Consider the following 27,107-nt stretch of genomic DNA (forward strand, 5'->3'; position numbering starts at 1 on the left):
CATAAACTTAAAGAAGTAACCAGACAGGTAATGCTGCATAAAATCTGTATAAAACAATTTAATAAACTTAATTAACAGATTTGTTGATCAATGAAGGAAAATATTTAAATTATTTTAACACTGATGTTATACAGTTAGTAAGTAAAGTTAATTGAAGGGCTTTTTCACAGAAGGACAGTCTCAAATGCTGTACATAACAAGAGTAAAATACTACTAAAATTAAATACTAAAGTAGCCACTGAAAAGATGGCATAAGACGCCATAAAATAAACAGGTAGTAAAAACTAAAAACCTGTTTAAATAACAAAGTTTTTAGCTGCTTTTTAAAGGACTCCACAGATTTATCTAAATGTAGTTGAAGTAAACTGTTACACAAGCTTGGTACCACAGACTGAAAGCCTCTGTCCCCCCATGTCTTTGGTTGTATATGAGAGACAACAAACATCTTGAGCCAGAGAACAAAGACAATGAGCAGCAGAGGATTTTATAAGAAGCTGACATTTATAATCTGTGGTCTGATCATTTACTGCTCTCTAAGGCAATATAATTTCTCTTTGGGATTAATAAAGTATATAAGATGTTTAAACAAATCGTATAATAAGTGAGATAAAGTAAAGTGTATAAAACTGAAGCGATGTGAGCTTGTTTGCTTGAATGTATGAATAGTCTGGCTGGAGCGTTTTGAATAACCTGGAGGCGTAAAAGAGGTGATGATTTGTGCAAGCTGTTAAATAGGGAATTACAATAATCTAAACATGAGGACACAAATGCATGAAGAATTCTTCCGGTTCAGCTTTGGAGACCATATGTCATAATTTAGAAATGTTCCTTGAGTTACAGAAACAAGGATGAGTCAGATTTTACATGCGAAAAAAGTCTTCATTATTACAATGTTTGATTGTAAATAAAGAGATTAATTTAATTTACTATTTACAAAGTTATCAGTTAAACTCAGACTTGAATTGTATTCAGTTGAATACACAAATTTCTTATCATTATAGTGATAAACTGACTGATTAGCTGATAATCATCAGACTGATCCAAGTCCCTGTTGGAGTGAGTCAGCAGATTTCCATAGAGAGCCACTTTGCATCAGCAGCACCATGCTCCAGTGCTCTGGGAGAGTTTATAGTCCTGAGAGTTGAAGACTGGATGACTGACAGCTGTCCTTCATGACAACAGAAGCCACAGAAATCCTCCTCATGAAAAACATGACTTTGATCTGCGTCCTCATCTGGACTCTCCTCTGCTGCTGCTTCACAGGTAAAGTCCAGAGAATCAAACTCCTCTCCTCTATGAACATCCGTCCCTCTGAAATGAAGCCGACTAAACCATGAAGCTGCTTTATGTTTTTGTCTCTGTATCCTCAGAGTCCAGAGGACAGGTCACAGTGACTCAGCCTGCAGCAGTGACATCTGATCTGGGAGGAACCGTCACCATCACATGTAAAACCAGTCAGGATCTTTCTTGTGATTCTCTTAGTTACTGTTTAAACTGGTACCAACAGAAAGATGGACAACCTCCTAAACTCCTCATATCATTTGCCAGCATCAGAGAATCAGGGATTCCAGATCGTTTTACAGGCAGTGGCTATAACTCTGACTTCACTCTGACCATCAGTGGAGTTCAGGCTGAAGATGCTGCAGTTTATTACTGTCAGAGTCATCATGAAATCAACAGTCAGTATGTGTTCACACAGTGAAAAACAGTTGTACAAAAACCTCCCTCATTCAGACTGAACAGAAACTGAACTGACTGATACAGTTTACTGATCACACAAACACACACACACACACACACACACACACACACACACACACACACACACACACACACACACACACACACACACACACAATGTTCAATCCCACTAAATCTTCAGAACATTTATTAAAAATATTAAATTTTCATAAAAATGTCATCAAAACTATCTTGGTGGAAACACGCATTATATGATTATAGAGTCATGTTTTATCTTTTTCTTCATTAATATCCATAATGATGTACAGGAAGGATCATGGAGCAGCATCATGTGATAGTCATAGAAAAAGCTTGTGACCTTGTGCTGGTGATGTATCTTGATCAGGAGATGTGGAAAAGTTATCTTTGAATAATAAAAAAGAAGTTTATTACAAAAATTTAGTTATCAAAAGAGATTTCTGCAGAACAATCTGGAGGTCCCAAAACCAGAACGAAGACCTAAAACCTGATGTACAGTTCTGTCTTATATAGGGTTTAAACAAAGAAAATTCCTCAGTCCTGTATCCTCCAATCATAGAGTTTACATATAGGATGCTCGTGCGCATAGAAGACATGTTCGTGTGTGAATCCAGTCTTTAGGACAGAGAACCTTATGTGGTAAAACGTGAGTTTGTATCATAAAATGCTATGCTTAGATCCCTCACTGGTAACTGTCTTAATCGTACTAAACTTAAAAGGTAAAAACGATGAAGACACTGATCATCATCAGTAAACTTACAAAGGAAATAATAATTAAAAGTAGACAAAACATCCCCCAAATTTTCAGAATATTACTTTAAACAACAATGATATAAAACTTTCCTCTGAGTCAACAGGAACCATTAAAAAGCAAAGAATAAAAACCCAGTTAATACTGTGGAGCTCAAAGTCTGTCCAGCAGAAAGAAATGGAGCAGTTAAGCTCAGCAAGGTCTATTTAGTGACTACAGAGCAGCTTTCAGTCGTATCACATGACTCTTGATGACTTGGAGCTTCATTTTTACCTTTGGGATCAGATTCTCTAAATCTGATGTATTTGTTTACTTATTCTACCATTTTTTTCATGCTGATAAAAATGTTGAAACATTTTCCTTCTGACAATTATCATCTGACCCAAAGATTCAAAACAGTTAAAGAATGAATATCAAGTCACTTTAACCTCCAGGTTTTAACTTTCAATCTTGATTTTTATTGTTTTCATGGGAAGTTCTTAAGATGATGAATGAAGACTTGAAGAATTCTCACATTACAAAACCACCAAATAATAACATCCAAACATTATAAAGATTTTTATTCACTAATGCCTTCAATTATGTCAAATAAGGTCTTATTGCTAAATTAAACTAATATAAGGAACCTATTTACAAGCAGCTGAAGTAAATAATTCCCCAAAGATTTTATTTCCTGGTGCAAAAATTCTCACGTGTGGATGAAACATGATGACATATAGAGGACAGCTGCAGCTGAGTGACTGTGTGTGTTTGCATATGTGTCCTGCCTCTCTCCTATCAGCTGTTAAGAGGTCAGTGCTGATCAGTGGCCGTTCAGACCATAGATTTATCCATGTAGATGCCTCCTCTTAATGCTGCTGTTCTTTGGAACGATGCATCAAAGCGGCCTCCTTTCATGGTTCCTGGGTTTTGGTGTGTTAAGGTTGTGTTAGAGTTTGCTCGTGGTTTAGGGTTTTGGTTTGTCGTGTTTAGTTCTGTTTTGGTCTTTGTTTCTAGTTTTGGTTTTTATGGTGTTTGGTTTTCTGTTCATTGTTTGTGTCATGTTTTAGATTTTGTCTTGATTTTTTGTTTATAATTCTGGGTTATGTCACGTTAAGTTAAGTATGTTTTCCCTCTTGTGTTCCTGTAGTATCTGTTTCTAGCTCGTTAGTTCACCTGGTCTAATTACTCATGCACTTCACCTGTTCCTTATTATTCCCTTTGGGCATATATACCCCATGGTTTTCAGTTTGTCCTTGTCAGGTCCTTGTATGGTTCATTCCTGTCTAGTGTGGTTCCCTGTTCCGAAAGTAAGGAAATTAACCTTGGTCAACTGCACTGTATGGATGGTGAAACCAAGGCCTCATGAATCATCGAGTCATCTTTGACCCAAATGCTTGAAAATGGCTTAGTGTTCTGAATCATTGGACCAGGTCAAAGAGCTCCATCTACTGGCTGTGGGCGTCTGATGAGTCAGAAAGAAAGCGCTGACATGACTTCCTTACTGCATGTCGGTCATCACTATCTCATCTATTAATGGTTCAATAAAGGATACTTTTTCTACCATTGGTGAATATTTATTTTCTGTTGTTCATATAAATGGTAAAGAGGGGTTATTAGGTAAGATTAGTCAAGGTAACAGAATTGTGATTCATTGTCATTTTAAAGAAATGATCCTCTTCTTGGGATTGTGATTTATTTTCTTCAAGCTTTATTTGTCTCAATAACTCTTCTTTGTCTTTTCATGTGTTCCAGGTTCATCAGGACAAATCAGTCTGGTTCAGACTCCTGAAGCTCAGTCTGTTACTCCAGGACAGACTGTCTCCATTAAATGTAAAGTTAGTCCAGGTCCAAGTTATTGCTTCAACTGGTACCTTCAGAAACCAGGAGAATCTCCCAAACTTCTTATTTCTTGTACTAATAGTTGTGAATCTGGAGTTTCTGATCGTTTCAGTGGAACAAGCTCTGGGAGCGACTTCACTCTGACCATCAGCAGAGTTCAGCCTGAAGATGCTGCAGATTATTACTGTCAGACTGGACACGTTATCAGTAGCCAAGTTGTGTTCACACAGTGGAAAACACTCGTACAAAAACCTCCTTCAGCCAGTCAGACTGAACAGAAACTGAACAGTAAGAAAAACTGATGTGGTTCATTGAAGCCATACAATAAACCTTATACAGCTTGTCATGGTTCTGTGTGTATGTGTGTCTGAGCTTGTAGGTAGGGCTGAACAGGTTGTCATGGGGACTGAGGGCGGAGTCTGGAGCCACAATTGACACCACCTGCAGCTAATCAGCAGGCTCATTATCCGGCTTTACTCCCAGCTATTTAGGGTCAAGCAGGAGCTCCAGTCTTTGCCAGATTGTCATTCTTTGCAGCATGTTAATCAGGTCTCATCCCATGATTTATCTTGTGCCTTGATCTCTGGAATACACATCTTGTCTTCTCTATTCCTCAGCCTAAGGCCTTGATCCCTTGGATAACCACAGCACCCAGGATTAGGACTATTCCTCGTACCAAGCCAACTCCCTGCCTGCTCGCCCTGCCTGCAACCAAGCTCATGTCACCACCACCAGAAACCATCTCATGGCTTACTCCTCCAATGTCGGTCTACCTCTGGAATACAGTAAGCCGCTGCCATAGTAGACATAACCCAGCACCTTCTCAGACCCGCATTAACCCTCTGTCTTCTCATAGGAATAGCTTCCCGGACCTGGACCAAGCCACAAACACTTATTATTAATAAACATTGTTTGCATCTCCCTCCTTGTCTCACTGAGTGTTCTGTATTTGGGTCCGCTTCCTTGTACCGCGGCCTCCGGCCGTGTCACAGCTTTAAACAGTGTTAATATAAACAGCTCAGTACCGAACATTACAGTACAGTCACATCTGAAGAAAGTAGATAAAGTTAGTGTAAAGAAGAGGCTCTTTATGAATGTAGACATATACTCAATTTAATTTTAATTTAAAATTTAGTTCATTAAACTTTATTGGAAAAGTTCTGTTTTGTACTTTTATATAAAACTTCTGATCTGACCTGAGAGGAACTTGTTCAATTTGGATTTAAATGATTTGTTGCCTTCATGTAAATGTGCAACATAAAAGTTCTGTCACGCTGATGATAATGACAAGTCCTTTTAATGAAAATAAAGACAACTTTTGGGATTAATACCAATTTCTTTTTTATTACCACAAAGAATCTGTCAAATGCCTCCAGTCTAAAAATGTTTGATGCACATTACTTTTCCACTGTTTACATTTCAGAAAGGTTTTAAGATTTTATGCATTGTATCAGTTTCCATCTAGCATCAATATTGAGTAATAAAGAGAACATAAGTGGTATGAGATTTTTAAATGTTTTTATTATATCATTACCAGAGTAAAACCAGTCACATCACTTCCATCACTGAAACATTATTTGAAGAAAACTTTATTCATTTGAAACATAAAAATAATACACAATACCATAAGAAATGCTAAATTCTATGGTGAAAGAACAAAATAGAGAGAAAGAAAGAAAACAGACTGAGAGTTGTAAAGCAATCAGATTTCCAGTGAGTCAGGTCAGTACTGGGAACACTGGTCTCTCCTCAGTGTCTCTGAGAGTGGAGTCTGGGAGCCCTGGGTGGCCTCACAGGTCACAGAGCCCACCTTCCTCCACTGGTCTGCAGGGACCCTCAGGGTGCTGCTCCAGCTGTAGTGGCCGTCCTTCTGCAGCACCCCGGGGCTCCTGCTCTCCTCATAGCTGCTGCTGCTGCTGCCGTCCACCTTCCAGGACAGACTCCAGTCTGAGGGGAAGCCCTTGTTGGCCAGACATGTAAGTGTGGCATGGCCCTTCTTTATCTCCTCACTAGAGGGGGGCAGCACCGTCAGGGTGGGACGGGCATCACCTAGGAGACACCAATCAGATTAGAGGACAGGAACCACACAGCTGGCAATCAAACAGCAGACATCTTTACTGTGAGAAAGTTGATTTTCTCCTTTAAGAAGTTTCTACCAGATGTTTTCCTGCTCCAACAATCACTGACTCACATTGTTTCACTTCCCTTTTAGAAACCTCTCATGCATTTCAGCTCAGAATCAGTTTGAAAAACATTCAGACTTTTACATGTTTTTACTTTGGGTCCAATTTAAATAAAAATAAATAAATAAAAATAAAAAGCAATTCAGTAAAATCTACAACTAACAACTTTATAAGAAAAGTGCTAAATAGCGAAATCATTTCCAGATTTAATTTTTCTGTAGTTGTTTAAAATATTTGTTTTCTGTTTTAGAAAAAGTTTTAATGTTACAAACGAATGAAGCCAAACAAAAACTATTAACATGGATTTTCTTAGAAATGTGGAAGAATTTTAGCAAAGCTGATCTTCAATTAGGTTTAATAGAAACATTTCTCTTTAAACAAAAGTAAATATATATTTATAATTTTTATTTCTACTTCAGACAAACATTAAAGTAAAAAAGAAAATATCTGATCTAACAACACAGTCATGTTAAATAAAATCTAAACTTACTTCCAAGCTCCAGTCTGGTTCCTCCACCAAAAGTCCACCACAGTGATACAAACTCATTGAACCACCGAACAAAAACCTCTGACTGTACAGAGACACGACCGTCTCATATATTCACACTGAACTAAACCTTTGAGCTCCATTTATCATGTCAATTGAAAAAGACTTGTTTAATCCTATTTAGCCCATTATAATATTTTAGATTATTTTCCTTATTTATGCAATTTGTTAATTGTTCTTAATAAAGTAACTTTTGGACAAAATAATAGAAAAAATATTTTTCTTTATTTTTTAAGCAAAAACTTTTTTGCCATTCTGATCATATGCAGAAATTACAGAAATGAAAGTATAGCTTTTAAATTAAAGCAGAATTAAGTTTTACTTACTTCCAACATCCAGTCTGGTTCCTCCACCAAAAGTCCACCACAGTGATACAAACTCATTGAGCCGCCGTACAAAAACCTCTGACTGTACAGAGACACGGCTCTCTGACTCTGGAACAAACAAACTACAACATGATTGAATGATGTAGTTTCAGGACATTCAACTATTGTAAAAACTTTAGATGATAAAGTGCAATAAATTTCAATCATTTATGTTTTTATTCAGACATTTATTCATTTTCCCAAATACATTTGTCTCATTAAAAAAATAATTTAATTTAATTAATAATTTAAGATGAAGCTAATCCACTAAACGTCTCTCAACAAAAAATATTGTGATAAGAAAGAAGAAATAATGAGTTTAAAAAGTCCACTGGGTGAACATGGTTGTGCTGGTGGAGTGGATTTTAATAAACTGTTTGATCCCAGGATTTTCCACAATCCTCATCATTGGACACTGAACCCCACATCGTTCCTGATCACTGTTTTGTTACTGTAGAGAAAAAATAATGCATTCAGTACAAAGACTATATGATAAGTAGCGCTGGGTGAGCTGGTAGATGAATGAGTAGAAAGTTCAAATCTGTTTTGTAGCATTTAGATAAAGATTAGGAGGAATTATATGTAAACTTTTTCTCTACAACATAAACTTTCAAATCTTAATCTGATTCTAAAATTATTACAACATAATATTAACATAAACTAAATAATTCATTGATAAGCATCATCATCAGATTGATCCAAGTCCCTGTTGGAGTGAGTCAGCAGATTTCCATAGAGAGCCACTTTGCATCAGCAGCACCATGCTCCAGTGCTCTGGGAGAGTTTATAGTCCTGAGAGTTGAAGACTGGATGACTGACAGCTGTCCTTCATGACAACAGAAGCCACAGAAATCCTCCTCATGAAAAACATGACTTTGATCTGCGTCCTCATCTGGACTCTCCTCTGCTGCTGCTTCACAGGTAAAGTCCAGAGAATCAAACTCCTCTCCTCTATGAACATCCGTCCCTCTGAAATGAAGCCGACTAAACCATGAAGCTGCTTTATGTTTTTGTCTCTGTATCCTCAGAGTCCAGAGGACAGGTCACAGTGACTCAGCCTGCAGCAGTGACATCTGATCTGGGAGGAACCGTCACCATCACATGTAAAACCAGTCAGAATGTTTATGTTTATAACAGCTACTACCACTGTTTAGCCTGGTACCAACAGAAAGATGGACAAACTCCTAAACTCCTCATATACTACGCTAGCAGCAGAGCATCAGGGATTCCAGGTCGTTTTACAGGCAGTGGATCAAACTCTGACTTCACTCTGACCATCAGTGGAGTTCAGGCTGAAGATGCTGCAGTTTATTACTGTCAGAGTTATCATAGCGGTGGTGTGTTCACACAGTGAAAAACAGTCGTACAAAAACCTCCTTCAGACTGAATAGAAAGTGAACTCACAGATGTGGAGACTGATGCAGTTTGCTGCACAAACACACACACACACTCTCTCTGACTCTCTCTCTCTCTCTAACACACACCATTGCTTCAATAACAAAGAAAAACTTCTAAAGAAAATTTTGGATAAAATCTTGATTAAGAATTTTTCTAATCATCATCCACGATTTACTAAAACTTTTAAACAGAATTAATTTGAACAAATTTTTCACAATCACAGATTAAATTCCTGTATGTGACCTTTGTCCTGCCCTTCACAGTTAATTTAAACAGTTTTAATGTTTGTAAATATATAACTGGGGGAAAAAAATTTATATCTCAAAAACATGAGATAAAATTGTTTTTATGGAAATATATCTAAGAGGACAGGTTACATTGAATCAGCCTGCAGCAGTGACATCTGATCTGAGAGGAACTGTCACGTAAAACCAGTCACAGGGTGATGGTGTGGACTTGTCGTGGTACCAACAGAAAGATGGACAAACTCCTAAACTCCTCATATACTTTGCTAGCAGCAGAGCATCAGGGATTCCAGGTCATTTTACAGGCAGTGGATCAAACTCTGACTTCACTCTGACCATCAGTGGAGTTCAGGCTGAAGATGCTGCAGTTTATTACTGTCAGAGTTTTCACTACATCAACAATAAAGATGTGTTCACACAGTGAAAAACCTCCCTCAGTCAGACTGCACAGAAACTGAACTGACTTCTATCAAAACATCTTAAATAACTGAAAACCATCATGTCAGAAATATTCTGATATTGATGAGGAAACATTAAGACACAGATCAACATCAAAGACTTTAGAAAATAAAAAGCTATTTTATTTATGAAGAAAAGAAAAATAAAAGCTAAAACATGTCTGTCACCCGTAGTCACAATAAAAAGAGAAACAACAACCTAGTGAATGCTGTACCACTTAAGTCCAATAAGTCCATATTATCAACTTGTATTTATCACTGTCATACCTCCAACCCATAATCACATCATACAAACTCCACATAGACAGACTGACCTGAGATTTAAAATAAGTTTTTGGTTATAAGACAACAATGTTATCCACAACATAACCATGCAGCCTTGGCATTGTATCAGTTACACCAAATATTTTCCAGGGCAGAAAGATCCGAGGAACATGCTGATGCAACAATCCTTCAAGCTGCACTGACCCATCTGGAGCAGCAGGGAAGCTATGTTTAGCTGCTTTCTCTGGACCACAGCTCTGCGTTTAACACCATCCTTTCCTACAGACTGGTGGACAAACTGGTTGATCTGTTGTCACCCACATGCTACATGCATGTGGATCAGGAGTTTCCTGTCTGGTCTCAGTTCAAGGGTGTGAGTGGGACCACATACATCCACATCCCTCAGCCTTCCTGGGGGTCCACATTGAAGAGGACCTGACCTGGAGCTGGAACAGCCCTAAGCTGTTGAAAAAGGCACAGCAGAGACTGCACTTCCTAAGGGTATTAAGGAAAAACAACATTTCAAAGAGACAGCTGGTTTCCTTCCATCAGTGCACCATTGTGAACATCTTATTGTATTGTGTTGGTGTGTGGTACAGCGGCTGTAAAGTAGCTCTGCAGAGGGTCATCAAAACAACTCAAAAGATCATTGGCAGTAGAAGAACTACACAGTTCTTGTAGCCTTAAAAAGCACAGACAATCATTGAGAACAATTCACACCCTGGACACTTTACAGAACAATGAAAACCAAGAAAAAACTGATTTTATCCAATTGCAGTCACCACACTCGCTACTAAATAACACATATAATGTGCAAAATGTTTTCTAAGGGATGAGTGCAATAACGGAATGTACACCTGTGTATGAGTGATGGTCTCTGCTTGTGCTGCTTTTTTAATGTCGATTTTATTGCTTTTATTTGTACGTTTCATACAAATTTTATATACAAAGTATCTGATTGGATGGGACTTTTAAAGTGGAAGATACAGAGATTCTCTAAAAAAATCTTCTCATTAATTCCTGTTAATGTTTTACTATATTCATGGGTGAAAGAAAATATTAATATAATATCAACCTCTTATTGACATGAGTTACAGATGATAAAATTTCCACAGTTTTTCTTTTTCATCCATCTTTGTTCTAAAACTGCATCCTGTTCAGGAGTAAAGCAATATAGGAGCCGATAAACGTGCAGTTAAACTCAAATCAGTGGGTCATTTACAGGCTTGTGCAGAACCTTTCACTAAAACCTTAATTCTTATGAAAACAATTATGACAACCTAATAAATCTATTAAATACCAACAAACTTGTGATGCAAATGTGTGATGATGAAACATACATGATGCCATGTAGAGGACTAGAATCAGCATCTCTTCAAAAACACATGACTGATTTACTCTGTGAAATATTACATTCACCCTAAAGATATTAAACTTTTGTACTTATAAAACTATTGTATTTATATTCCTATAAAACAATTACATAGAACTACAGCATACAAAGAGAAATAGACTGAATACAGAAGAATCAACTGGAGCATCTGACATAAACTAATAATGTTACTGATGTTCTCATCAGTGAGGATGAAACATGATGCCATGTAGAGAACAGCTGCAGCTGACTGACTGTGTGTGTTTGCATATGTGTCCTGCCTCTCTGCTCCCAGCTGTTTAGAGGTCAGTGTTGATCAGTGGCTGTTCAGACCTTTCAGAGACACTGAACACACCAGCAGCACAATGATGATGTCACTGACTCTACTGCTGACCACCCTGGGGCTCCTTGTTCAGGGTGAGAAACAAACAGTATTGAGCTCCATGTAAATGTCAGACTTCTTTCTCCTTTTTTTAATTGTTAATTTTCTTCCAGTCAGACTTACTGTAACAGCTTCTCTCATCTTCTTTTAGGTTCATCAGGTGAAATCATCCTGACTCAGACTCCTCGATCTCAGTCTGTTGCTCCTGGACAGACTGTTTCCATCAAATGTAAAGCCAGTTCCAACATGGGCGCCTACCTTCACTGGTACCTTCAAAAACCTGGAGAGGTTCCTAAACTCCTCATAAATTATGCTACAACTCGTGTGTCTGGAGTTTCAGATCGTTTCAGTGGAAGTGGATCTGGGACTGATTTCACTTTAACCATCAGTGGAATCCAGAGTGAAGATACAGGAGATTATTACTGTCAGCAGTGTGGTTACAGCTTCCCGTTCACACGGTGATACAACATCGTACAAAAACCTCCTTCAGCTGGAGAGGAACTGATCTGAATGAGCTGCTCACTGAAACCACAACACAGCTGAATGTAATGGTACACAACTTTATAATATAAGACCAGACAGTGATCAAAGTTCAGCACTGATCTTTGAAACGTGTTAATGCACCAATTTAAACCAGCAGAAGAAAATATCCTCATCGTGATCGAAATGTCCAGATTTTTCTTTATAAATCAATCATCCAGTTCAGGACTGTGTGAGATAAACAACCATACAAGATCCCACTCCTACCTTATAATCAATTTACATTCATCAAGTAACCTAACAGGCATGTTTTTGTATGATGGGAGGAAGCCACAAACACAGAGGCATCATACAACCTGAAATTTGAACCAGAAACCTTTTTTGGTTTGAGTCGACAGTGCTGATCACCACATTCAGCTCTGTTATTTATTCAGTTACAGCAAATATTTTCTTTCTTTCATTTTACAGAAAATGTTTGAAGCAGCTAGATTAATGAGGCCAGAATTAAAACATAATATGGACTCATTGACTTGACTGCAAGTAGTCATGTGACCACTCAAGTCTCTTTATCAGAGGTCAGAGAGGGTTATATTCATGTTTTACATATGTGCAGTTTTCCCATCAGATTTTTAAATATGGAAACGATTAAACTCATAAATTAATTATTGGGTTGATAGAAACAGATGGAGAATGTTAAATATTTATTCTGGATAAAAACTCTTTAATATTTATTAATAAACATTGATTCTATTACAAACATTCAATATAAAACTAATCTGTTTTTATCAAAACACAGAAGCACAAAATTCAACTTTTATGAGGAATCTTGTCCAAGATGTAAAAGTTCAGTGAGGAGGAAGATGATTTTATTCAAGTCACAGCTTACATACCAGTTTTATTGCTCAGTATGAACCATGTGGACACCTGGTTTTTATATATATATATATATATATATATATATATATATATATATATATATATATATATATATATATTTCTTTAACAAATCCATGTACAAATTCTTATAAAGATTTCTTTTAAAATATTAATGAAGAGCAGACAATATTATCTACATTTTTCCTATAATTTTAGTCTGTAATTGTTTACATTTCCAGACTTTTTTCCATCCATCTTCATTCTGAACCTCCTTCATCCTGTTCAGATGTGGCGCTGGGGGTTAATAAAGATGTTCCAGCAGTGCCAGGAGGAGATGAAGGGAACACTCTGGACAATTCTCCCTCCATCATGGGATTGTTTTTCTTATTTAATGATTTCCTGGAAATAACTTTACTTGGAAAAATTCTGAAATGAAGGCCTGAAAAACATTTTATTAATGCCAAAGATAAAAGTTTTATAATTTTGTGGTGTTATTTTCTTCATGTCCATACATTGGTTCATGTCTGACTAATTGATTGATCCAAAATCATGATCAGGGTGGACGTTATCTCTGTGACATGAAAATATTTTCTTATTTGTAAGTAGTTACAATAATCTGGTTATTTTTTCTTTTATCTTTTTTATTATATGTCCAAATAACCTATAAATTAAAAGTAGGAGAAAGACAAAGAGAAAGATTTAGAATCCAGTGTGACGTTGCATTAAATCTGGTCAGTACTGGGAACACTGGTTTCTCCTCAGTGTCTCTGAGAGTGGAGTCTGGGAGCCCTGGGCGACCTCCTGGAAGTGACCTTTGACCTCAGATTCACAGTTGTATTGTTTGAAAATATATGTGTTAAAAACAGTTATATCTATCTCTACATTTAAAGTCACATATCAAATAAAAAACAAACTACAGAAGTAAATAAGACTCAAAGAAAAACATTTATTTGTGGATATGATTTCTAAACAAAGACATACAAGTTAGGATAATTGATGACTCTTAATTCTCAGTAGGCATGAATGTGAGTGTTTGTCTCTGTGGTGGACGGGTGAACTATCCAGGTGTCCTGTCTCTCACCTGCTAATTGCTGAGATAGACTCCAGCTTGACCGTGAGCCTGAATTAGACTTAGCTGTTTAGAAAATAATTTAATGAATAAAAACAATCAACAATCTAAATATTTTGCTTTCCCATCAACAAAATAAAGCTGCAGGATTTTAGACAAAATTGTGCTTCTGGACGCAGGCTTATAAATTATATGAGAAAAAGCTGTAAAATCTCAGATTACCCCTGTCCTCTGGTCTGCAGTCCCTTGATGTCCATTTTATAAGGACGTTACTTTGACAGTTCCAGGTTGACATAGTTTGGCTGTGAACATCTGGGCTAGTGTAGCGTGACAAGCTTAGCTGTTAACATCAGCTGCTTTGTGACCACACACCTCTGGGTTAGCAGCCAAATGGTTTGTATTAAAGTCATTTTTCAGGTTTGAGGTACTTTGATGTTACAATAATTATAAAACATGTTTTATTCTTTAGTATGAACCACATGTGGTTTATAAAAACCTCTTGGAACAAATTCAGGCCCGAATTTATATGAATATGTTTTCTTATATTCCTGAGCAGGAGAAAATAATAACATCTACATATTTTTCTTAGGTGTTCTGTAATTGATCAAATTTCAGAGGAAACACACATGACTAAAATTTTTCATAATAATAATTACTATTTATTTTTTATTTTTTTTTATCACCCTAAAATACAAACAATTAGTGTGTGTCTTTATGTTACTTTGACATTTAAATAATCTGGCATGTGTTATTATTTGTAATGAACAGAAATTATGTTTATTTCATTCTCTGAATATCTTTTCCATTTTTACATTTTAAGAAAACAAAAATGTCTAAATGAACAAGAAAACAGACAAAATTTGAAAACAAACATCTTTATTATATGAAAACATGAACTTCTTTCATATGAAAGGACAAATATGAAAATTAGGTGAAAGACAAAGACAAAGTTGAATCCCAGTGAATCAGGTCAGTACTGGGAACACTGGTCTCTCCTCAGTGTCTCTGAGAGTGGAGTCTGGGAGCCCTGGGTGGCCTCACAGGTCACAGAGCCCACCTTCCTCCACTGGTCTGCAGGGACCCTCAGGGTGCTGCTCCAGCTGTAGTGGCCGTCCTTCTGCAGCACCCCGGGGCTCCTGCTCTCCTCATAGCTGCTGCTGCTGCTGCCGTCCACCTTCCAGGACAGACTCCAGTCTGAGGGGAAGCCCTTGTTGGCCAGACATGTAAGTGTGGCATGGCCCTTCTTTATCTCCTCACTAGAGGGGGGCAGCACCGTCAGGGTGGGACGGGCATCACCTAGGAGACACCAATCAGATTAGAGGACAGGAACCACACAGCTGTCAATCAAACAGCAGACATCTTTACTGTGAGAAAGTTGATTTTCTCCTTTAAGAAGTTTCTACCAGATGTTTTCCTGCTCCAACAATCACTGACTCACATTGTTTCACTTCCCTTTTAGAAACCTCTCATGCATTTCAGCTCAGAATCAGTTTGAAAAACGTTCAGACATTTACATGTTTTTACTTTGGTTCCACTTAAAATAAAAAAATAAATAAAAATAAAAAGCAACCAAGTAAAATCTACAACTAAGAGCTATATAAGAAAAGTGTTAAATAACAAAATCATTTCCAGATTTAATTTTTCTGTAGTTTTTTTAAAATTCAGTTTTCATGTTTTAGAAAAAGTTTTAATATTACAAACGAATGACGCCAAACAAAAACTATTAACATGGATTTTCACAGAAATGTGGAAGAATTTTAGTAAAGTTGATCACCAATTAGGTTTAATAGAAAAATTTCTCTTTAAACAAAAGTATATATTTTTTCTTTCTACTTCAGACAAACATTAAAGAAGAAGAAGAAGATAAAGCTGATTTAGCAATACAGCCATGTTAAATAAAATCTAAACTTACTTCCAAGCTCCAGTCTGGTTCCTCCACCAAAAGTCCACCACAGTGATACAAACTCATTGAACCACCGTACAAAAACCTCTGACTGTACAGAGACACGACCGTCTCATATATTCACACTGAACTAAACCTTGGAGCCACAAGATGAAGTTATTAGAACGTTTTTCTATCACCTCCAATTCCTCATGATACATTATATTGTTTCCTAAAATGTCAATATTCTTTATGAAGTGAACGTTGCATCTCAGTGAGCAAATTGTTCAACATTTATTTAGTAAAAACATTTCTTTGTTATTCTGATCATGAACAGAAAATGTGAAAGATGAGAATTTATCTTCTAAAATGAAGAAGAACGAAGTTTTACTTACTTCCAACATCCAGTCTGGTTCCTCCACCGAACGTGTACCACAGTGATACAAACTCATCGAACCGCCGTACAAAAACCTCTGACTGTACAGAGACACGGCTCTCTGACTCTGGAACAAACAATGCAGCACGTTTTTATTTAGACATTTGTTCATTTTCCCCAAAGACTTTGTTTTTATTTAAAATATGACCAAATAAATCTGATTTAATATAAAATCTAAGATGAAACTAATCCACTAAATGACTCTATAAAAAATATTGTGGGAAGGAAGTAGAAATAATAAATTTAAAAAGTCCACTGGGTGAACATGGTTGTGCTGGTGGAGTGGATTTTAATGAACTGCAAGATCAACAGTTTGATCCCAGGATTTTCCATAATCCTCATCATTGGACACTGAACCCCACATCGTCCCCGATCACTGTTTTGTTACAGTAGAGAAAAAATGATGCATTCAGTACAAAGACTATATGATAAGTAGCGCTGGGTGAGCTGGTAGATGAATGAGTAGAAAGTTCAAATCTGTTTTGTAGCATTTAGATAAAGATTAGGAGGCATTATATGTAAACTTTTTCTCTACAACATAAACTCTCAAATGTTAATCTGAATCTAAAATTCTTACAACAAATATTAATATAAACTAAATGATTCATTGATAAGCATCTTCTTCATCATCATCAGATTGATCCAAGTACCTGTTGGAGTGAATCAGCAGATTTCCATAGAGAGCCACTTTGCATCAGCAGCACCATGCTCCAGTGCTCTGGGAGAGTTTATAGTCCTGAGAGTTGAAGACTGGATGACTGACAGCTGTCCTTCATGACAACAGAAGACACAGAAATCCTCCTCATGAAAAACATGACTTTGATCTGCGTCCTCATCTGGACTCTCCTCTGCTGCTGCTTCACAGGTAAAGTCCAGAGAATCAAACTCCTCTCCTCTATGAACATCTGTCCCTCTGAAATGAAGCCGACTAAACCATGAAGCTGCTTTAAGTTTTTGTCTCTGTATCCTCAGAGTCCAGAGGACAGGTCACAGTGACTCAGCCTGCAGCAGTGACATCTGATCTGGGACGAACCGTCACCATCACATGTAAAACCAGTCACAATGTTTATGTTTGGAGTGGTAACCACTATTTAGCCTGGTACCAACAGAAAGATGAACAAATACCTAAACTCCTCATATTTGATGCTAGCAGCAGAGAATCAGGGATTCCAGGTCGTTTTACAGGCAGTGGATCAAACTCTGACTTCACTCTGACCATCAGTGGAGTTCAGGCTGAAGATGCTGCAGTTTATTACTGTGAGAGTTATCATAGCAGTGGTGTGTTAACACAGTGAAAAACAGTCGTACAAAAACCTCCCTCAATCAGACTGAACAGAAACTGAATTGCCCGATGTAGTTCACTGAACACACACACACACACTCTCTCTCTCTCTCTCTCTTCCTCTCTCTCTGTCTCTCTCTCTCTCTCTCTCTTTCTCTCTCTCTCTAACACACACCATTGCTTTAATAACAGAGTAACATTTGCAAAGGAAAGTTTGACTGGATTAAATTTTGATGAAGAATCTTTCTCATCATCATCCACAATTTACTAAAACTTTAAAACAGAATAAGTTTTAACTCATTTGTCATAGAGAAAATTCATGGAAGTGACCTTTGACCTCAGCTTTGCGGTTAATTTGAACAGCTTTAATATTTATAAATATATAACAGGTGGAAAAAGTTACATGTGAAAAGATTTATCCCTCAGTCAGACTGAAGTGAAACTCTGTGAGTGGGTTTGTGTCTCCAGAGCTTTAACGATAAATTATCATGTTGGAGGACAGCTATATGAGATAAAATAATTTTTATGGCGATATATATGAGTATAATTTAGAATTAAATGCAATTTTGTTTAATGATAATGTTAAATGAATCAAAAGATAACATTCGTTTGCAGTGACTGTTGACCTTGTGTTTACAGTAAAACATCAGAAACCACAAGTTAAAAAAACAGATAAAAGAAAAAAAAAACATTTCATAATAAGAAACCTAATTATCAAATATAAGTAAAAAGAAATACATAAATGCCTCAAATGTTAAACCATTATACTACATATGATTGGAAATTCATCATGACTAATCTGATGTCATCAAGGCTGCAACAAATTTAGCATTTTTAACAATTAACACATAAATTATCGCCGTCATCTTTCAATTTATTCCCCTGTTCACTAAAAAGCTGAACAGCTGTAATATATGTGTCAGGGACCAAGCAGTAAGGCGGCAGGACACAAGACGTTTTTGTTCGAAAACCTGGGTCTTTTTTTTTACCTCAAAAATCCAAGTTTTACAAAATCCAAAAATTCAACTAAACAAATTGATAAAAGAGGCCAAATAAATATAACTAGACTCAAAATCAGAACGAAGTAGAACTTAAGCAAGCAAACAACTGAATGAACACAGCAAACAAACTGACCGCCTGAACAATCAAACAGGTGAACTTAAATACAAGCTGAGCTAAATCAAGAGTACAACACAAAAAGGGGAAATACAATGGCTACTAAAAATTGCACAAAAACCTCAAAGTAGATTCCCAAACACCCCTATGACACGGCAGCATGTGGTCAAGTCCAATGGAGCTGGCAGCAGCCTATCAGAATCCTCAGCCCTTGGCCACACCTTTGCTGCAGCATGAAGGAGAGGTTGAACTCCAGGTAACTCAAAAAAAGAAATAAATATTAATACAAAACATAATTTAATCTTACAGTGCCTAGATGTGCTTAACATTGTCAGGTATGAAAAACTGTCACACTGTCCTGCCACTTCTCCGTCATCATTCCCCTGATCCTCCACACCTGTCCCTGAACCCAGGTCTCCAATCAACCCAACCTGTCACACCTGTCCCCATTGACTCACCAGTCCTTATATACACCAGCACCACAGTCATTCCTGTCGGACCTTAAACCTGAATACTTCATGGACTCACCCCTTCTCCGTTCCTGGTTCCTGTCCCTCCAACCGTCTCCTCCGGTTCGAGTAAGACCTCTCCCTTGTGTTCTGTCTTTATGATAAAGTATAGTTAACCTGCCCTTGTCTCCGTGGAGTCCATACGTAACAGTAGATATCTTGAAAGGGATTTTACTTGGAGATATCTCACATTGCAGATATCTTTAATCCTCAATCTGCCTAGTCAGAATGTATTTGCAGATATCTTGTATTGGAATTTTGACAAGGCAAAATGACGTTACAGATATCTGTAAAGGTGAGTGGGAGTGGCGAGAGCGGCCATGTTGGTTGCATCCTCATAAACAACTGTCTTTGCCTGTGTTATAATCTTTGATAAAATGGGAGTCTCGTGTTGTGTGAAAGACTGCCATACTAAGTCACATGACTTTTATGGTAGAAAAGTAGGCCACAACATTAGTTTTCCGGTTTCCTACTTGGAAAATAGGCTATGGACAGCAGGTTAATGAAGGAACAAAGAGCCATCGGATGACCTCGGTCGCAGCGGTGAGACGAATCACTTTCAACACCATCTCTCTTCATGTGTGTTTGCTCTCGGCATTTTCATAAATGCAAGTAGGAGTGTTTTGTTGCTGTTTTTGATTAAGTAAGTAATGTTAATGAACAAGTGTTTTTTTTTTTTTTTTTTTTTTTTTTTTTTTTTTTTTTTTTTTTTTGCTTTGTAAAGTCGTTATATTCACATTTAGCTAACTTCACTTGTAAACTACAGGCATAAGGAGGGAAATAGAAATAGCTTAATATGTTTATGTTTGATTAGTGTTTTATTTAATCATCTTATATCAAATGTCACAGAGTGAATGATTTTAAAGATACAGGTAAATACCAAAAGTGCTCTGTGAGATCTGATGGGATGGTTAACTGGTTAGATTAAGTGGTTAAGATTGTGAAATATAATGTAAGCGTTCAATGTTTACTAGTTTTTCAATAACACCAAACATGCAATTGCAGGTCAACCAGCTTATGAGATGATGGAGGCTGGCCCCGATTGTGCACCATCTCTGCTTCTAGGACACACATCAGTTACACCCACAAACGCTGCACGCTCTGCAAGACGAAGAAGACGGATCAGCTGAGGAAAGAGACACTGCAAGCAGCAGAGATGGAGTCCACCAGGATGCAGACACTGGTGATTAGCTGATCACAGAGGATAAGACACACGGTGAAGATGATGGCGATGATGTATCTGTACAGTTAGACAGAAGTTTTTTGTTTTTTCTTTTCATAATATTTGTGCAAGCAAAAATGTGCAAGCTTTTTTGTTTTAGTATGTGGCTTAAAAATGAATTATAAAGTGTGTCAATGGCATTTTTTAAGTCTTTTTAAATCGCCGTTGCCTCTTAAGCACATAAATAATTAGTGGAAGTTTTAACAATGAAAATTACATAAAATTTTAATTACATTTAAAAATCTTGTGGAGATAAACACTGAATAGAAAACATGATTGTTAACCGGTTGAGAAGCTAGACTGTTTTATTTAGTTATTTTTTTTATTAAGTTTTTATTGAAATTCTGAGTCAGAATAAACAGTAGCAACACAACGGTAAACAGACACAATTTCAATAAAAGAAAAACCAGAATATGTACATGCCACATGATATAATAAAAACATTGAAGTTGTGGCATAATATCTTCAAGTAATGTAGTGAGATAATTTCATATCTTTGTATGGCAATTTCAACACTGTGTCAGGGTTTGGTGTGCGGATCCAAGGAGACTGAAGCGCAGGGAAAAACAAAGAACACTTTATTGTTAGGGATGATTCGATGAGTTCGCTTTGAGGACGGGATGGAGCGGGCAGACAGGATTCTGGAAAACCGGCAGGGTTCAGGTCGGGTGCTTAAAGGAGAAAGGAGACACAATGGTCAGCAATAACTTTGAGTACAAACAATAATACTGCGAGCTCGACTGGTTACCACAGTGAGTAGTATAATCCAGTAATGACTGGATGTCAGTCTGGAGCTTATATGCGGGAGGTGTGATGAGGCTGATGTGTTCCAGCTGCGCCGTCCTAACAGCTGCTGGTGATGGTGTTCCAAATAAGGTCATGCGGAAGTCGGAGATGTGAAGAAGCGTGAGACAATATAATGTGGAATTTTGCTAAAACCTGCAAACTATGTGCAAATTAGGAACAATGAGAGCAGATCTAAAAGTCTTCTTTAGCTGCTGCATGCTGTAGACATCAATGACCCAGGGCTTCAGTGGAGAGTCAGTCAGGTGCTGGGAGTACAAGACCTGTAGACACACACTGGCAGACAGACAACAATTTACAACAGTTTTTAAGTGTTTGCTATATTTTGCTTAATTTATAATGATGTCAGTATTATTAGTTTCTGGTTTACTGGCTGATGCCAGACTGACATATTAGCTTGAGTAATTATGTTGTATGAAAATGTGGTAGGATTATTAGATCATTTAAAACTTTTTCTGAGTTATGTAATATAAATATGAAGTTGTTTGTTTTTGCAACATTGTAATGCATATTAATAATTTATGCTCAGAGTTTAAATAAGTAAAGAAAACTAGACAAAACAAGTAAAGTAACCCTAACCACCAGTCATAACTTCACTAACAGCAGGTTAGCTTACCTTTGCAGTGACAGCTGTGTTGTGCAGTCCTGCGGCGGAAACGTGAACAGGTCCTGCATCCAGCCATTCCTGAAATGTTCGTGAGCTTCCAGAGATTTGTAGTTTCTAAACTATTCATACGTGTAAACACTGATACCATAAACGTGGTAGCTTGTTATGTCGTAGCATCGGAGCTCCATTCCTTAGCTGCTAGCTAGCTAGGATCTATGTTATTGATTGTTGATCAAACCCATTCCAACCACTGACCAGATTCTTTAACCGAGCTATGGCCATTTCGTCTGCCTTTTCTTCTTCACATGCACTTAACTCACTGTTCAAATGTTTTGTTCAATAAGCCAATATCAGACTGAAAGCTTACCATAGTAATGAGCAACAAAGGAGATGCCTCACATGAGCAACGTCTTGCACAACAAGACAATTCTGACTAGTCATAATTACATTTGAGATATCTTTAATTTTCATTCTGCCTAGTTAAAAATTAATTACAGATATCTGTAATTGTCATTTAGGATGTGTGACGAGTCGTGTGTCAGTTAAAGTGACGTCATTCCTGATATCTGCAATTCTTTTGCGACTAGTCAAAAATTAATTAGATTTGTCGAATTGTATTTTTGACTAGTCAAAATGAAATTGTAGATATCTTTAATTAAAATTCTTACTAGATATAATTACAACTAGTCAAAATGAAATTATTGATATGTATAATGTTAATTCCGGATAGTCAAGTTTTGCTATTAAATGTTAACGGTTTGCCACAGAGAGTCGTGCAGCAGGTGCAGAGCGATTGGAGCAACGTTTGAGCAAAAGTTTAGAAAAGAAAAAAGTGTCAACAAGCTTGAAGTGATCCCAGACAGCTGACCTGGGACGCTTTCTGCTTCCTTCCATTTCCAGACAATTCAAACTCTCAAAAACGCTCGGTACAATACACACAGATAAATGAGGCAAGCCTTTGCAAATAAACAGCCGTTAGTAGAGCATCTGCCAATCCAACAAAAGCACGAACAATAATTATTAATAAATTAGAGAAGTTTTACTTTGTGGAAATGTAGTAAACATTTTTCATTGTTCCATTTTGAGCACAAGACAAAAAGATCATTTCACATTTAGTTAAACTGAGTTTTAAGTCTAGAGCAGGTAAAACAACCGTGAAGTTTCAGACCGATTGGTGATGTAATAGAACGCGATATGGAAGAGTCATGTGACATCCGTGTCTTGATTCAGATCATGGAACATTATTTCGCAGCAAACATTCCACATACGTTTCAGTACGGACTGGAACATGGTTTCGATCTTGTCATCACTAGTTTGAGTTCTTCCTTGCCCATCTATTGTTTAATGTTAGGTGATGTGGTTCATGTCATGTTTGCTGTTAGATGTTGTTAGTGTTACTGTTAGATTTCAGTTCATGACAAGGTTTGTTAATGTTATTAGCTTTGTCCCGTTCCATGTCAAGGTTGTTGCGTTAAGTGAGTTAAGTTTTACCTTATTAAAACCTTTTACCTGCACTGGTCTGCCTCCCGCCTCCTTAAGCCTGCACTGGATTCTCATCCCCACCGTATCATGACACACACAGTGAAACAGGGTCGTACAAAATCCTCCGTCAGTCAAACTGAACAGAAACTGAACTCACAGCTGTAGAGACTGATACAGTTCACTGATAATTTATTCATTAACAATCTCACATACATTGTCCCACCAAAATGAATAAAACATTGCAGTTCATTTTATTCCAATTTACCGTTAATTTATTTTGTATTTACGTTCAGTTTTCCATCTTAGTCACAGAGATAATCATGACGTCTCCAAAACCATGACAGCAGTAATATGACAGAAATATCAAAGTTAGTCTCTGATTTCACTAAAGATTTCACACATTTATGATCACATATCAAACCAACCTGTTCTTCAGTGTTTTTAATTAGCTTTTTTTCTCCCATGAATAAACAACACATATTAAAAGGTAAACACAGGAATAAAAACACAAAACACAACATTAAAACAAGTGAAGTTCAGTGTCTGCACAGCTCTCATCAACTGATGTCAGATCAGCTGTCTGCAGTCTTTATTATGATCTTTACAAAGACCTGCTAATGAAGTTTAAACATCTTTCTAACACACAACCAGATTAATTACTGAATGTTTCTTTCTGATGTAATCTCCTGTAACTAAAGCAGTTTTATTTTACCTTTAAAGCTAAAACCTGCATCATCACATCTGGGTTCAGCAGAGCAAAACTTTCTGAAATGAGCGTTTAGCATCATGTTCCAGGTCTGCAGAAGAGTTTAAAAGCTCATTAGAAGTTCCTCTAACACAGGGGTGCCCAGATGTTTTCCCTCCAAGGGCCAAAGTGAAAATGTACCAGTGTCGACCAAACACAACGATTTTAAAAGATGTAACACAAAAATCATAGTTCATTTACTTATTGTTCATGCAAGCAATTGCATTATTTTTCATCAGTGTAAATGACACGCTACAAACATTAATATGGGAAAATAACTATAAACACATAGTTAAAAGTAGAACAAACAACAATTGCAGGTTTTAAATTGTAACCAAATATAATGCAAAATGTCATCAACACTGAACAGTGTATGTTCAATAAAGCTACATGCTAACACTACAGGGAAACATGAAGTGAACGGTAAACATTACTAGCCTGATAATGTTTGGTTAAATCAACTGACAAGATGAGTGTGTCACTGAGGTGTCACTGAAACTACAGAGAAATTCTGTAGTTTTTTTTGTAAAAAATCTGAAAACTAGATTAATTTAATTCTATCAGGTCTGAATGTAAATTATCATTTTAGCCTGTTCTTTTAAAAATGATTGAACACTGCATTTAAATTTTTCATAATTTCATGCAACTGGTGGGACAACATGTCATTTTATTCTTTCTTTTCTGTTGTTAATAAACATTAACAAAACATGTTCTTTTCATGAAAGAGATTTTATTAAACTTAGAAAATCTCAGTTACAAAAAACAAAGAACATTTCATAATCAAAACATCACAAAGATTAAGAGAAAAAATGGTAAATCAGAAATGAGAAGAAAGGAACAGTGTTTGATACTGAAGAAGAAGAGCTACAGAATAAAACCAGGATCAGATTCCCAGTGAATCAGGTCAGTACTGGGAGCACTGGTCTCTCCTCAGTGTCTCTGAGAGTGGAGTCTGGGAGCCCTGGGTGGCCTCACAGGTCACAGAGCCCACCTTCCTCCACTGGTCTGCAGGGACCCTCAGGGTGCTGCTCCAGCTGTAGTGGCCGTCCTTCTGCAGCACCCCGGGGCTCCTGCTCTCCTCATAGCTGCTGCTGCTGCTGCCGTCCACCTTCCAGGACAGACTCCAGTCTGAGGGGAAGCCCTTGTTGGCCAGACATGTAAGTGTGGCATGGCCCTTCTTTATCTCCTCACTAGAGGGGGGCAGCACCGTCAGGGTGGGGCGGACATCACCTAGGAGACACCAATCAGATTAGAGGACAGGAACCACACAGCTGTCAATCAAACAGCAGACATCTTTACTGTGAGAAAGTTGATTTTCTTCTTTAAGAAGTTTCTACCAGATGTTTTCCTGCTCCAACAATCACTGACTCACATTGTTTCACTTCCCTTTTAGAAACCTCTCATGCATTTCAGCTCAGAATCAGTTTGAAAAACGTTCAGACATTTACATGTTTTTACTTTCGTTCCAATTAAAATGAAAATACATAAACAAAAATTAAAAGCAACTCACTGAAATCCACGAATCACAACTAAACCAGAAAAGCCCTGAATAACAATATAATTTCCAGATTTAATTATTCTGTAGTTGTTTAAAATTTTCTTTTTTCTGTTTTAGAAAAAGTTTTAATGTCACGAACGAATGAAGCCAAACAAAAACTATTAACACGGATTTTCACAGAAATGTGGAAGAATTTTAGTAAAGCTGATCTCCAATTAAGTTTAATAGAAATATTTCTCTTTAAACAAAAGTATATATATTTTTATTTCTACTTCAGACAAACATTAAACTAATAAAGAAAAACTTGATTGAACAACACAGTCATGTTAAATAAAATCTAAACTTACTTCCAAGCTCCAGTCTGGTTCCTCCACCAAAAGTCCACCACAATGATACAAACTCATTGAACCACCGTACAAAAACCTCTGACTGTACAGAGACACGACCGTCTCATATATTCACACTGAACTAAACCTTTGAGCCACAAGATAAAGTTATTAGAACGTTTTTCTATCACCTCCAATTCCTCATGATACATTATATTGTTTCCTAAAATGTCAATATTCTTTATGAAGTGAACGTTGCATCTCAGTGAACAAATTGTTCAACATTTATTTAGTAAAAACATTTCTTTGTTATTCTGATCATGAACAGAAAATGTGAAAGATGAGAATTTATCTTCTAAAATGAAGCAGAATGAAGTTTTACTTACTTCCAACATCCAGTCTGGTTCCTCCACCGAACGTGTACCACAGTGATACAAACTCATTGAACCGCCGTACAAAAACCTCTGACTGTACAGAGACACGGCTCTCTGACTCTGGAACAAACAAACTACAACATGATTGAATGATGTAGTTTCAGGACATTCAGCTAATGTAAAAACTTTAGATGATAAAGTGCAAAAAATGTCCATCATTTATATTTTTATTCAGACATTTGTTCATTTTCCCAAAGACATTTTTCTCATTTAAAAAATAATTAAAATCAAATTTAAGATGAAACTAATCCACTAAACGTCTCTCAACAAAAAATATTGTGAGAAGAAAGTATAAATAATGAATTTAAAAAGTCCACTGGGTGAACATGGTTGTGCTGGTGGAGTGGATTTTAATGAACTGCAAGATCAGCAGTTTGATCCCAGGATTTTCCATAATCCTCATCATTGGACACTGAACCCCACATCGTCCCCGATCACTGTTTTGTTACTGTAGAGAAAAAATGATGCATTCAGTACAAAGACTATATGATAAGTAGCGCTGGGTGAGCTGGTAGATGAATGAGTAGAAAGTTCAAATCTGTTTTGTAGCATTTAGATAAAGATTAGGAGGCATTATATGTAAACTTTTTCTCTACAACATAAACACTCAAATACTAATCTGAATCTAAAATGACTACAACATAATTTTAATATAAACTAATTGATTCATTGATACATGTCATCATCATCATCGTCATCAAATGTTTTCGGATTGATCCAAGTCCCTGTTGGAGTGAGTCAGCAGATTTCCATAGAGAGCCACTTTGCATCAGCAGCACCATGCTCCAGTGCTCTGGGAGAGTTTATAGTCCTGAGAGTTGAAGACTGGATGAC

At 36.9% G+C, this 27,107-nt stretch overlaps 5 gene segments (V, D, J or C); 3 read left to right on the forward strand and 2 right to left on the reverse strand.

Annotated features, from left to right (window-relative positions):
* Nucleotides 1-1,209: 1,209 nt before the first annotated feature.
* On the forward strand, nt 1,210-1,702 carry LOC121656389. The segment is given in 2 exon segments: nt 1,210-1,263; nt 1,371-1,702. Coding segments are annotated over 2 exon segments (384 nt in total).
* A 4,162-nt stretch (nt 1,703-5,864) lies between these two features.
* Nucleotides 5,865-7,356, reverse strand: LOC121656390. The segment is given in 3 exon segments: nt 5,865-6,340; nt 6,965-7,046; nt 7,348-7,356. Coding segments are annotated over 3 exon segments (417 nt in total).
* An 898-nt stretch (nt 7,357-8,254) lies between these two features.
* On the forward strand, nt 8,255-9,453 carry LOC121656391. The segment is given in 4 exon segments: nt 8,255-8,307; nt 8,415-8,736; nt 9,150-9,156; nt 9,259-9,453. Coding segments are annotated over 4 exon segments (576 nt in total).
* A 1,987-nt stretch (nt 9,454-11,440) lies between these two features.
* On the forward strand, nt 11,441-12,579 carry LOC121656715. The segment is given in 2 exon segments: nt 11,441-11,540; nt 11,657-12,579. Coding segments are annotated over 2 exon segments (363 nt in total).
* Nucleotides 12,580-14,860: 2,281 nt separating this feature from the next.
* Nucleotides 14,861-26,425, reverse strand: LOC121656699. The segment is given in 3 exon segments: nt 14,861-15,226; nt 25,861-25,942; nt 26,226-26,425. Coding segments are annotated over 3 exon segments (465 nt in total).
* Between the last annotated feature and the right edge of the window lie 682 nt (nt 26,426-27,107).

The sequence above is a fragment of the Melanotaenia boesemani genome, chromosome 17, assembly GCF_017639745.1.
Source record: "Melanotaenia boesemani isolate fMelBoe1 chromosome 17, fMelBoe1.pri, whole genome shotgun sequence".
NCBI lineage: Eukaryota > Metazoa > Chordata > Actinopteri > Atheriniformes > Melanotaeniidae > Melanotaenia > Melanotaenia boesemani.